General features: G+C 35.4%; 1 protein-coding gene across 4 annotated transcripts in view; it reads right to left on the bottom strand.

Annotated features, from left to right (window-relative positions):
* LOC117100058 overlaps positions 1-12,698 on the bottom strand; it is a 31,420-nt gene extending 18,722 nt beyond the window's left edge. Inside the window, exons 1-14 of one of the 4 annotated variants that reach the window (XM_033239607.1) lie at positions 12,589-12,696; positions 12,013-12,254; positions 11,812-11,901; positions 11,466-11,642; positions 9,532-9,774; positions 8,753-8,944; positions 8,250-8,414; positions 7,601-7,915; positions 7,128-7,190; positions 6,791-7,007; positions 6,437-6,475; positions 5,737-6,033; positions 5,242-5,577; positions 3,127-4,082 (exon numbers count right to left, since the gene is read on the bottom strand). In XM_033239607.1, the coding sequence (XP_033095498.1) occupies positions 3,778-4,082; positions 5,242-5,577; positions 5,737-6,033; positions 6,437-6,475; positions 6,791-7,007; positions 7,128-7,190; positions 7,601-7,915; positions 8,250-8,414; positions 8,753-8,944; positions 9,532-9,774; positions 11,466-11,642; positions 11,812-11,901; positions 12,013-12,216 (2,643 nt within the window). In that variant the 5' untranslated portion in view covers positions 12,217-12,254; positions 12,589-12,696 and the 3' untranslated portion in view covers positions 3,127-3,777. Of the gene's footprint in view, positions 1-3,126; positions 4,083-5,241; positions 5,578-5,736; positions 6,034-6,436; positions 6,476-6,790; positions 7,008-7,127; positions 7,191-7,600; positions 7,916-8,249; positions 8,415-8,752; positions 8,945-9,531; positions 9,775-11,465; positions 11,643-11,811; positions 11,902-12,012 lie in introns of those variants that run through there. The other 3 variants (XM_033239606.1, XM_033239608.1, XM_033239605.1) reach the window with 3 other exon arrangements.
* Between the last annotated feature and the right edge of the window lie 6 nt (positions 12,699-12,704).

Below are 12,704 nucleotides of genomic sequence, written 5' to 3' on the forward strand. Positions count from 1 at the left end.
TTCATACTTAGGAATGTCTAAATTCAGTTAAACTAGCAATTCCGTATTATATTTATAAATCTTTATAACATTATACAAAAATTAGATTTTTTTTAAAAATTGAAATTTTGCCGGGAATGGGGCTTTAATTGTCAACATTTTCACATGTTTAGAAATCGTTTGTTTTGCTGTCACGCTGTCTCTAGATAGCCTCGTTTTCAGTCGCGGTTACGATTGCTTCCGTGCGGAATTGCGTTTGTAAACTTCGAAACGCGTCAAAATCAACCTATAGTAACCACACAATTTTCGTGCTTGAGCGTTTTTTTGCGTTGCTTGAGTCTAGAAAATGCGTCATATATCATCATTTCGCGTTTTCAGACTAACAAAAAACACCAAAAAAACGAAATTTCGAAAAATAACAAATAACAAAAAAATTGACGCGGGCCCAAAAATCGATGCGCGCGGGGACGGGAAACAAGTAATTTTTGTTACTTGGCCTAATCATTATTTGTTTTTGTTTTAGTTTTTTGATGTCTTTTATTGATCCTTTTTTATTCAAATTTTACTCTTGCAAATCTTTTGTACAGTAGTTAAAAAAGTTATATTTTTGTATTGTTATTTTTAATCATTTCTGACCAGTTTGAGAGTCAAAGTTTGTTTTTATAACTGTGGTCATTCCTTGCCATCTTGGATTTTGATTTGCATATAGTTTCATTGGCTAAGAATAAATAATTCAAAAAATAAATAAGTTTAAGGCGTGTATTGTGATTTTACTTATTATGCAGTGGAAATAAAATTAATAAAATATTTAAAAAAATAAACAGATGGCCTTCATATACCTGAAAAATGTTCGCGTTTTTGTTTCGAAGGTTGGAACGAAGTATTTAAGTAAATTAACTCAATCCAAGTTGAGTCTTTTTTTTCTATCAAATCAATGCCGCTGACGTGCACATAACCACATTGTTGCTTCAGGTAGACTTCTTAAGTTAGTAAACATTTCAGTAATCATGTTTTCAAATATTCGTATTAAATATAAAATTGATCCTAAGTACATCGTAAAATAATTCATCATCATCGCACAAATTAATCGCTGTTGATGTATAGAAAATAATACTTAATTGTTAGCACGCTTTTTCTCATAACTCTAATAATAATAATAATAATAATAATAAAGGAAATCGCACTCGAATCGTGTAGTATAGGTAATTCAGATGTTTGCGGGCAGAGATATATACTGGTATGTTGCTAAAAAATCTGGCTGTACAGCGCTCTTTCTTTAAAAAATGGGTCATTTATGCCTCCGGACGACAACCCATGGGTCGCGACCGAAGTTTTGGTCGTGGGTGAATTTTTTGGGGTCGTCAGATCGCATCCTTGTCTAGAAAATTATATAAAATGTATGAGATTAATTAATTTGGTAAAATGTTAACTATTGTCTTCAATTTGTGTTAGGCCCTAATTGGCTGTTATCCGATGTTGATGAGCTTGATAAAACATCGCTATGCGCCAACAGTCTACTCAGCCTGAGTCTACTAATCTTAGTACTGTTTGTGTTTCAAAATACACAGAAATATTTGTTTTGGTAATAACGTATTAGGAATTTTAGTGTTCCGTCACTAATTCACAACCTCGGCTCCTAATTTGTCTACTCTTGAGTGCAATTTATGCTTTAGTAACTGTTAAATTAGTGGGCAGTACGGTATAAAATCAAAACATGACAAAGGAGCTAGCAACCAATGTCAGAATTAACACAAATCAGAGAAAAAAGGAAAAAAAAAAAAAAAAGATCGAAATCAAAATATCATGAAAAATAAGATTGAAATGATGCTTTAGGTTATTATTTGGTTTAATAAGTACCGTAGGGGTCGAAAACGTGTCCCCTTAATAGGGGTGTCCCTCCCCTTTATATAAAAAAATATATTTAGCTTACTATTGGAGGAATGCATACTATTGGAGGAATGAATAGAGTGACTTAAAAATATAAGAACACATGCAGTAGGCCTATATTGATGTTCACACTAAATAGAGGCAGAATATATTTGACCATTTGGTACACCAAGAAATTCAGAAAGTGTCCGATTAATAAGGGTGTGCTCTTCATAGAAGTTTTCCCCCTCCCCCAATCCCCATCTGTTCACTGAAAGTGTCGATCACCTTAAGGGTGTCCAAAACTAGGGGATCTACCGTATTACATTGGCCGTATATTTTGTCTTGGACGCCATTTCTATGGTAACCGTGGTTTGGGTCGTGGAAAGCTATGTCAGAACATTCTGGGTCCTAGGAGTAATCAACAATTTACAGGCATCTTCTTGACTTGTGAAATTCCATTGCGGACGAAAAGTGAGAGGACCACCCCTCCTAACAATATGTGGGGAGACGTGTCCCCTGCTCATGATCTGCGCCCATGGGTGCATAAGAATGCACATTACTTCAGCCTCAACATGGTTGTGGCTGAGGTGCGAAAATTTTGAGAATATCGACCTCTTATTACCAATTTAACAATTATTTTTTCGTAATACCATTTAGAGGGCACGATCGCACCGTCTGCACCCCTGCATCTACCCCAGCTCCCCCACTCTTTGAAAATTGACTAAATAAGCATTTATTTGAAATTCCTAAATTATAAAATTTTTCAGGGGGCCCTGGACCGTGACTTTTGAAAGATTTTGAGTAATTCCCGACACGCCCACTTTGCTCCGGTTGGGGACATGGGAACCTCCCTGTCGGACAATTCCTGGAGCTGCTACTGTTTCAGAACCCATTAAGCACATTTATCTGGAGGTCGTGGGTTCAATTCTACCCGATATACTTGCAACATTCTTTTCCAAAGTATTTTTGGATGTGTAGAGTATACTGCAAAAGAGTATGCGAGATCAGCATAAGATAATTTACTAAGTTACATTTCATTTAAAGCCCAACTAGGACAGCGCCATACGACACATTCCGACGTAATATGTCGTCGGGGGCAGTCTTCAGGTCATGATAATAGTAAATGTTTAATATTCTACAATGTGACCGTACTCAACGCGACAACTTTAATTTAAACGTGTCAAGCTGCAACGTATGACGCTTTCTGAATTGGGCTTTGAACATTATGAAACTAAAGACGCATTGAAACTTGAAACTCAGTGCTAGAGGAAACAGTAGTTTGAATTGCTTAATTTTTGTATTTTATTAAATAATTAGTTATCAATTAAAAAGTAATACTTGTTGAATTTTCCATAATTAGAGTAGTAAAATGTTTGTAAATTTGTAAAACAAACTGTTTATTAAGAATTGTTTTCTTCACGATGCCATTACATGGTGTATCATATATATTGCATAATATTAACCTGAACTTTAATATAAATTAATATAAGTAATGATATATCATTTAAATTGCATAATCAATATTGAAAACGTACATACACTTTATATACATAAAAGAAAGTATAATACATACTCCAAGTATTGAAATGCATGTCATTGTGTTGGGATTCAATATTTCAATATTATGTCAACATCAGGATTTCAATACATAAAGTATGCATTATACTTTCTTATCTGAGATAAATCAGTGGACCTTTTGGTTTTTATATACACGTTAAGAAAAAGTTGACATTAATGTTTTCAGTATATTTTGTATTCAATATCTACGGTCCAGGATGACAACATCAAATATAGGCAGTTTGGATGATCGAAAGGCGAGCAAAATATAATTTCTTAATTAAAAAGTGTCCTTATGTGGTACTGTGGTGTATGGTAAAATTATATTCTGGTGTCATTTTTTTATTGCACTGTGATCTTTAAAATGTTCCTTTACACCTTTGCTTCAATTTTTTCATATTTGTTCTGGTAGTATGACTCAAGTTCTTCCTTTATATCTATTCGTTGAAGTTTGTTCAGTGCTTCACTAATTGTTTTGAGATGATTTACTTTAGCTTCCTGTCTTTCTCGCCACTGTACCAACATTTCAATACAGGCGTCTACAATTGGTGGTGAAAAGTCTGATTTAAATCCATTTATTTCATGTTTCTCCATACCAAGGTAGATGCCGAAATTTGTCAAATCTTTGCCATCAAGTTTGTCAGAGATAAACACCATGTCAATATCATATAAGCAACCTGTAATAGAACACATACATTTCCATTAATACTGTATAGACAAATCCTTTTAGACATAGGCGTAGATTGGGGGGGGGGGGAGAATATATCCCCCCAATATTTGACAAGGGGGATGATCACTTGTATCGTCCCCCCAATATTTTGACTATGTATGGGATAAAATGGAGCTTTACACACTTCAAAAGACTGTCACAGAAATAATTTTCCATGTCTTATGCGCTTACAAAGATGAAAATTAGCACAATGTATTAATGTTGATAACAAAATTAATTTATCTGGTACCAATCTAAGCTCTTCTTTCCTTAGATGTTAGATGTGCTTGCAAAGCAGGCCACATTTTCACACTGAAGGGTGTGTACGACATCAGTAATTTTCAATTCCAAGAATTTTCAATCATCCCCCCCCCCCAATGAAAAATACTTTTCTACGCCACTGCTTTTAGAAAAGGTGTGCTCTATTATTTAAACAGATATTCATAAAATGAACAGCAAATCTGTTTCATCAAAATATTTTCCCAATTAAAAATCATAAAGATACTAAGCGAGAGATCAGTGGTCTAATAGTGGTTAAGACACCAGGATGTCATGGATTTGATTCCCACTTGAATTACTTGCAAGATTTTTTCTCACAAGTATTTGGGGATGCACTAAGTGTACAAGGAGTTCTCAACTATATTATAACAGGGGTCAAGTTTGTAGAACAAATCAATTTAGAGGGTACATTGATCATGCAAGTGTGTAAAGTGACCAAGTTAGGAGAAAATATTGTTGGAAAATATTTATTTGCATAAAAGAGCATAAAACGTGATGCATCGGGATCGTTTCTCAGGATGTGTGAAAATGGTAATACATTTAGAGAATAGCAGTATTTTTGTATTAGATTTTCACTAACCTTGCACAATAGATATTGAGTAACTCACATTTATGGCCTTGAATCCAGGCTACACTTAATGCACTATAATGTTATCTGGATAGGCAAAATTAATATTTTTTATTTTTTATTTGATGGCTAGTCATTCGTCGGACAACAAGGGGTCTAGGCCTGTCCAAACGGGGAAGGGGAAATGTCCCCCGCTGGCGGAGCCACTGGACCACATAACGTGCTGCAAGGGATGTAATGTTTCTCAGCAAGTGCAAAACGGCAACAGATTTTCACTAACCTTGTCCTTGCGTTGGAATTTGCGGCAGATTTATCTGAGTTGGTGCAACTTCTGACTCGTCACTGTAACCATGCTTTTCACATACACGTTGTGCAAGTCCAACAAGCTTCTGTTGTCTCAAAGCGTTCACCATGGTTGGTACTTGTTGGCTCTTTGATTGGTTATTCCTCCAAGTAACCAGCAATTGCATGATGCAGTCTTCAACCTGTCTGTTGTTTTTTGCTATCTTTTTTATATCGGTCCACTTGAGTCCAAGACGCACTCCCAGTCTCCTCCATGATTCGGGATCCAGTTTGTCACAGATGAACAGCAAATCTTGATCATTACAACATTTTCCTTATAGAGATTATACAACGAGTAAAAAACACTTAGTTGATGACTTCATTGACAATAATGTGTACTATTTGTTACTTTGGTAACAAAATAGAAACAAGCTGTAGAAAAAAAATGTGAGGTTAATTTGCTATGTATTTCCAAAATCATTAAAATACTTACCTGCTTGTTGAGTGACAAGATTCTCTTCGCTAATTTCACACTCTAACAAATCTTCAGCTAGTTGACTGAGCTCATGTTGTTTCAGAGCAGTGCACAACACTTTACATTGATGAGTATCGCTACTGATGTTGTCCCTCCAGTAATTCATCATATTTTCGGCAGCCTTATGAGTCTGTGTACCATCAGCAATGAACTTGTTTACTTTCGACCACTTAAGTCCCAAACGGACACCAAACCTTCTCCAGCTGAGACTTAACTCGTCAGAAACTGTCACTATGGTGGCGTCATCCACAAAGCCTAACATGCAAGATAATTATTATAAAGAAAACATAATTATCCCAACTGTATCTGACATGAGTTTTAGACACTCCATTAAAAAAAATTAAAACTTTTACCAAAAAACAAAAAGAAAAAAAGATGCCAATGCAATTGATCCCTTGTCTTCCCAAATTTCAGTACTTTTTTACACTTTCTGTTTATGCATAATGTTGTTTAAAAAACTGAATAAATAATGAAATAAGTGACTGGAGATTTGGAAAAATAATAGCATGAGATTAACTTTTAAACCATTATCCAGCAGTACAGATGACTTTTAAAACCGGTTACTTGCAACAAAATGTTTGTTTTCAAATAAATCAGCACCATCTTACATCAGATATAAAGTATGTGATCCATAATTGAAAAAAATCCATAAACATACCTGTTGGTATATGTACTACTTGCTGAGACTGTGGACGATCTAGAGACTGTCTCTTATACACATCTAGATGTGTATAAGAGACAGGGCTTATGCATAGCTGAGGGTGGAAGAGATGATCCTAAAAAAAATTCAAATTTATTGCAGCCAGGAAATAAGGCACAGGGCTTAGATGAGGACTAGCTTAGAAGTAAACTTGTCTCAGATAGCCCTGGAACCGGATATACAATAACAAAAAATGACAATGAGAAGCAGAAGTACAGCCAAAATAAAACTTCAATGACACTGACTATATATATTTGGACATAAAAATAGATTTTACCAAAGCAGACTTCAATGAACATAACTGTACTTTACCTTGCAATCGTGGCTCGTCATCTCCAAATAGTCGACGGTAGCGTGGCAATATATTGCTTCCACATGGCAGCACATCCTCGTCAAACGTGCGCACGATTTGCATGTGGGCACTACTTGAGTCTGAACTGCATTCGCAAGCAATGTACCTCGTTAATTCAATGCCTCGTACGCCACTCAGACAAAATAGCTTTAGTTCCTTTTCGAGGAAACTCAGTACCTGGTGGAGATGAAAAATATAGGTTAAATCTATGTTAAATAATTAATGTACATTAAGAAAAACATTAGAACATTCAAATTAATTCTCGAAAGTCTCTCAAATCAATGAAAGTTGTAGTACCTTTTTACACACTGTCGGTGAGGGCTCATCTTCCTGACTGGGTTCCAAGATTGCGATCGTTGTCTAGAAAACATAACATTAAGCCGCCGTCATTTGAAGACAAATATGGTTTTGATTCTCATTTATTCTTGGCAGTCCTAGTAGTTTCTTTTCTGTGTGTATGTTCTTTATATTTCATACTGCAAAACAGTATTATATTTATATACAGTACTTATATTTAGGCCTATACATTTTTTTTAATGATTTAAGATTGCGGTGAAGATGATGTTTATGTTAGTAGCTTTATATAATGTTGTTAGCAGATTTGGTTTTTTATTAATTATATTCCCGCATTTGTATGAAATGTGTAGTCTTATGTGTATTGTGTTTGCAAAATTAGACTATTTTTACCATTGTGTATAAACTTTCTATTCATAAGTAATGAAAATAATATTAAAAGAAATTTTAAATATATCATAATAGGTCCTACTTACCTTAAACATACGACGATTCCTGACTGTTGCTACACTCATAACCACTTTGTGAAATTGATCGATATTCAACTGCACATGCTCATAAGACAGTTTAGGTTTATCGCCTTTTACTTGGAATTTCTCTATGAACTTAGTTACTCCTCGCTGGAAAAGATCGTCAGGGAGATACCGACCGAAGTCATGAAAGATTGAAACTGCATGCATCCCATCATCCTTAGTGGGCCTATCAATACGTTCAGGTTTTAAACGTGAAAGAACGTAGAAAATACGTTGACGTTTACGTAGAATCACTTGTAAACGGCCACGAAAACCACTCTGGAAAACAATAAGAATTCTACATAGTGCAAAAACAAAAAAACAAAAACAAAAAAAGAAGAGAGAACATTTCAAACAAGTTCATGGCTCATGGTATGATACCGTAATTGTAATTTTTTTATTGGTTTATTTGTTTGTTTAAGATTGGTGTTATGAAACAGACCACTATATAAAAAAGAAAACAGGTCTTCCTCTAATTAAAAACCACTTTCGGAACCGGAGTTTCCAGCTCTGGTCTTTAATTAAAATAATAAAGATAAGACATAAATTGTCAAATTTTTTCCACAGAAAAATGATCTGTAATTGGAGGTAGACCAGTAATATTTAAAATTACCTTTGTAATGTTTTTCTCACACACCAGTCCAAACTTCTGCATGAGAGATACAAAGAAGTCAAACGTCTCATCTGAAAATCCGAACTTCTTCCACAGATGTCTTAACAGATGCTCCTCCAGGATCCCTAAGTCCAATTTCCACCAGGCCTCTCTATACCTTCGCTTCTGAAATTACATCATTTAACTTAGGCCTTTATATGCCACATTTTCATTACACAAAGACACTAGAAACTAGATAATCCCGCTATTTTCTAAGACTTAAATTCTTAGCCTTTTTCGTTCACTGGCACCCCCACCCCTTCCCCACATGGTCAAATTCATCAATGTTTCCGATCCTAACTAAAGGCAGTGCCAGCAGGATGAACCTCCCTTACATGAAAATAATATGGTTCCAATTTGTTTCCATTTGCTATGCTTGCCGACCCCTAGAGGTTTCGTAGACCCCAGGGTGAAAACCATGGTTCTAAGATTATTATATGATATAATATGATATGTTAGCTCACCATAAGCTTAGGGTCAATAACGGTGATTATTGTTTTAAACATGTCAACTAATTGCATCAGATCTAAAACAACAATATCCCTTAAGGCTTCGTCATCAGGAAAGTAGAGAATCTCGCCAAGGTCGTGTAGATACTCAAGCAGTACCCTTTGAGCATCTTGTTTGACCCCATACCGCTCAACTAAAGCGATCACCTGATAAAGAAAAAAAACAAAGTTTAATGGTTAGAAATTGATACCAAAACATTCACTGACAAAGGTGGTATATTCGCAAATCAGTGACAAATTTATTAAATCATGTTTTTACTTGAAAATAATGCCTGACAGTTATTAAGTTCAATTTTGGGCTGTTACTGTCTGTTCCTTTATACTTGTTTATTGCTGTTTCTGTTCTTATAAAGTTTAATGTTTTCATGAAATGAAAAAGAATAATCACAAGCTAATAATAATTAGACTTACATAGCGCTTATAAGGCCTCTAAATTAGCGCTTCACATTTTTACCCCCCTCCCCCGCCCACCGCGTCATTGCATCAAGCACATATGGTACACATGCCTGGGGAGAATTCCATAATGTTACAGGTGTAATCTGCGAATTTTGTGTTTGAGCCTACCAGGTACCCACTTATACTCTGGGTGGATAGAGACAAACATCGGTGAAGTGCCTTGTCTAGACGGAAGCGTAATGCACAGTGAGGGATTGAACCGCCAACTTCAAGGTTGGGAAGCAGAACCGCTAATGTTGCGCCATCCTGCTCTTTCTTTAAATTATTAAATGTCTAACCTCTTTGGTTGGTAAGTAGATATGCTTCTCTTTCAACTTTTGGATTTCCTGTTGAACAAGCAACCATTTCAAAGGTAGTTTTCTAACCATCATCTTTGCGAATTTTAATATTTGGTCCATGATGTTAGAAGCATTGCTCCTGGCGAAAGGTAAGCTGTTCTCAATAGCAAAGAAACTTGACACCATGCTTTCATAAGGTTTCCCTTCCAATGCTTTCCTAATTCTATTGAATATTTCTTCAGCCTGAAGTTAAACAAAAATATTAATCATCAGACATAAATATGAAAAAAATTAGCATCAACCACAAAAGAGCAGCAACGAAAGCAACGTAAAAACAAACAATTAAATGACAATAGCTATGTGTGTGTTTAAGTGATCACCTTAGTTAAGTATCGACCATCACTAAAAACGCCATCCAATTAAAATAATGTTTGATTTTTAGATTTAAATTTTTGTAGTGTATGAAACACCCGAAACAAATAAGTAATAATTCCAGGAAAGTCCAGTGATTTAAAAATTTTGTATATAAACTAATCAAACAATTATTTTAATTAGTAAATCGTTGAATTGATCGAATAATCAGTCAATCGGTTCATCGCTCAACAAATACACTATCAATCAGTCACTCAGTCAAGCAATTGATCGATTAATTTTGACTGTGACGATGATGATGAACAGATGATGATGATGATAATGATGACAGCGACGGCAATGATTTTGATGATGATGAGGTTGATTAGGATGATGTACCGGTGACAATCCTAAATTTGGGCCTAAAACACATCCTTTACCAATCTTATAAGTAAGCAAGATTTCCCCCCGACTCCGAGGATATCGTATGCCACAACCCATCGAGAAAGAGATGAGCAAATAATTAGAAGTACCGGTAGTCTATTCGCGTGCACTTTATGCACGCGACAATACTTTCAGCTTACTTGGCCCCTGGTTCGATTCCCTTCCTATACATTCTGTGTTTAAAATGGATCATCGGAGGGCCAGCTATGATGCAGTGGCGGCGCTCCGAGGGGGAGGAGGGAGAGGGACTAGGCTGACGGGAGAAAAACCACAATTCATCTGGGAGAAAAAAAGATTATATATTTTCCACATATTAAATCGATTAAATAAACCTTTAAAACCCCTGAATTGTCATATTTTTGGGGGTATCCGTCTCTGAACCAGTTCACAAAGAAGCTGAGCGACACACCCAATTTGTTCTCGTGGGGGACATCGACCCCCCCCCCCGTTGGGCAAATCCTGTTATTATTAGAGCACACAATGGAAGCGTTATGCAGTTGGCCATGTGTTTTAAGGTGCACATTAAAGAATGCAGCACACTCTATAAAAACATTAGAAAAAAATTACATTTTCATCCAAAATTGAAACAGATCTCTATGGTTACAAAATGGCCGTTTAGGTTTTGCGCCAGTCATGGTTGACAGTGGCCCGGCAGAATGGAGTATAACGTCAACCACAGAAGTGTTAGCCGCTTAATTCAAATGTTAGAAAAAAAAACCAAAAAATAAAAATGTTGTCACTTTATGTCTTGGCCTTTATCATCAGCCCTTATAAAATTCATTTGTTTTGTATTTGTGTGACAATATCAATTTGTTATTGTAGTCACATTTTCAATAAATCGTTATAAAAAAATGCTTCATGATAATATATAGAAAAGATTTCTTTTTTCAAAGAATGGATGTTGTGCTGGCTCTATCGGCGAACTGCTTTAAAGCAGAACCAGATTGATGTGGGGTTATAAAGGTCGTTGAGGCCAAATCCTTTCCCACTACAAGTAAGTATCAAGTATATACTTAACGTTGTACACATTTATATGCGGTATAACTTAATACCTTCTATTTTGTTTGTAGTTTATATATATATGTTACAGTACTTTATACTGTTTTATTGTTGACTTGATGTATGACGTAGTTGTTTACCTTTCTTTTCTGTTCCTCTTCATTCCCCTCGAGGCTGCCTAGGTGAGTACCAATCACTAGTACTGGTGGTGAAGGTTGTCCATCTTCCAATTCTGAATCCCTACTGTTTGTATATACTGAACGAATCCAGTACAGAATGAACTCAAGGTTTGTCATTCGATGTTCGTATATATCACCCTGAAATGAAACAAAAATATATACAGTAAAAAATTTTTAAGAAACTATCGTATGTATTAATGTACTGTGAGTCATCTGTATAAGACCACTTAATCCTGATTTTTTAAAGTTGATAAAATTCATGCAAAACCTGCTAATGAATAAAATGTTGATAAGAAATAATGCTTACAGTGGTTGGATCCCTGACTTTAGCGGGGGAGTCAAGATCATCTTTCAGGTTAAATACCACACAAACAACGGCAAAAGATACCATAAAAATCTACAAGAAAATGATTCACAATCAATAATTTTTAATACCGAAAACTGAAAAAAATACCTAGAATAGTTTTTTTTTTTCAATTCAATTTATTATTCAATATAATGACTTTACTCGTTGTATCACATGATATATTGGCTGGCCTCCGAAGTCCAAGATGCTCATAATGAAATCGTTGCCAGATTTTTGCCATTCTTGCGTCGCATTTCCTCTTGTGAACTTGAGTTCTTTTATACGCTCCTGGACTTTAGTAGCAATGGTTTCAGGGACCTCTTCCATCGATTGTGCCTGTGTCTGCTCTTTGGTATCTGATTCCATTTTCAGGTTTCTAGCATCAACATTTGATGATGATTGTCCTTATAGAAGATTCAGAATAAAAACTTAAAAATTCATACTTCAAAAACCAAGAAATAGTAGGATAATGGAGGTTTTCCACTGACCCTACAAGGTTAGGTAGTGCTTGGTATAGTGAAGTGTCAGTGAGTTTTTTTTTTTTTCTCTTGTTCCAAGTTCTAAATTAGCTGTTCCAGGTTGTATTCTTTTGGCAATGTGCCTTCAATACTTGTTCCATGACCAACCATACCAATTATGTTGTTAATAGAGGTGTGATGGCCCTCCGTGTGAAATACTAATAAATATAATATATTCATTTGATCAATTTCTTACGAAATGCAAACACGAACACCTTACCCTGGTTATCTTTCGTCTCTACTTTAGCTGGTGATAACACGCTCTTGAAATAATTGTAAACAAAAAGAAATAATTAATTAACCATTGTATACATTAGCTGGATTTTATCCATTATT

This window comes from Anneissia japonica, unplaced genomic scaffold (genome assembly GCF_011630105.1).
Source record: "Anneissia japonica isolate Jap-2015-1 unplaced genomic scaffold, ASM1163010v1 scaffold288057_len103349_cov133, whole genome shotgun sequence".
Lineage (NCBI taxonomy): Eukaryota > Metazoa > Echinodermata > Crinoidea > Comatulida > Comatulidae > Anneissia > Anneissia japonica.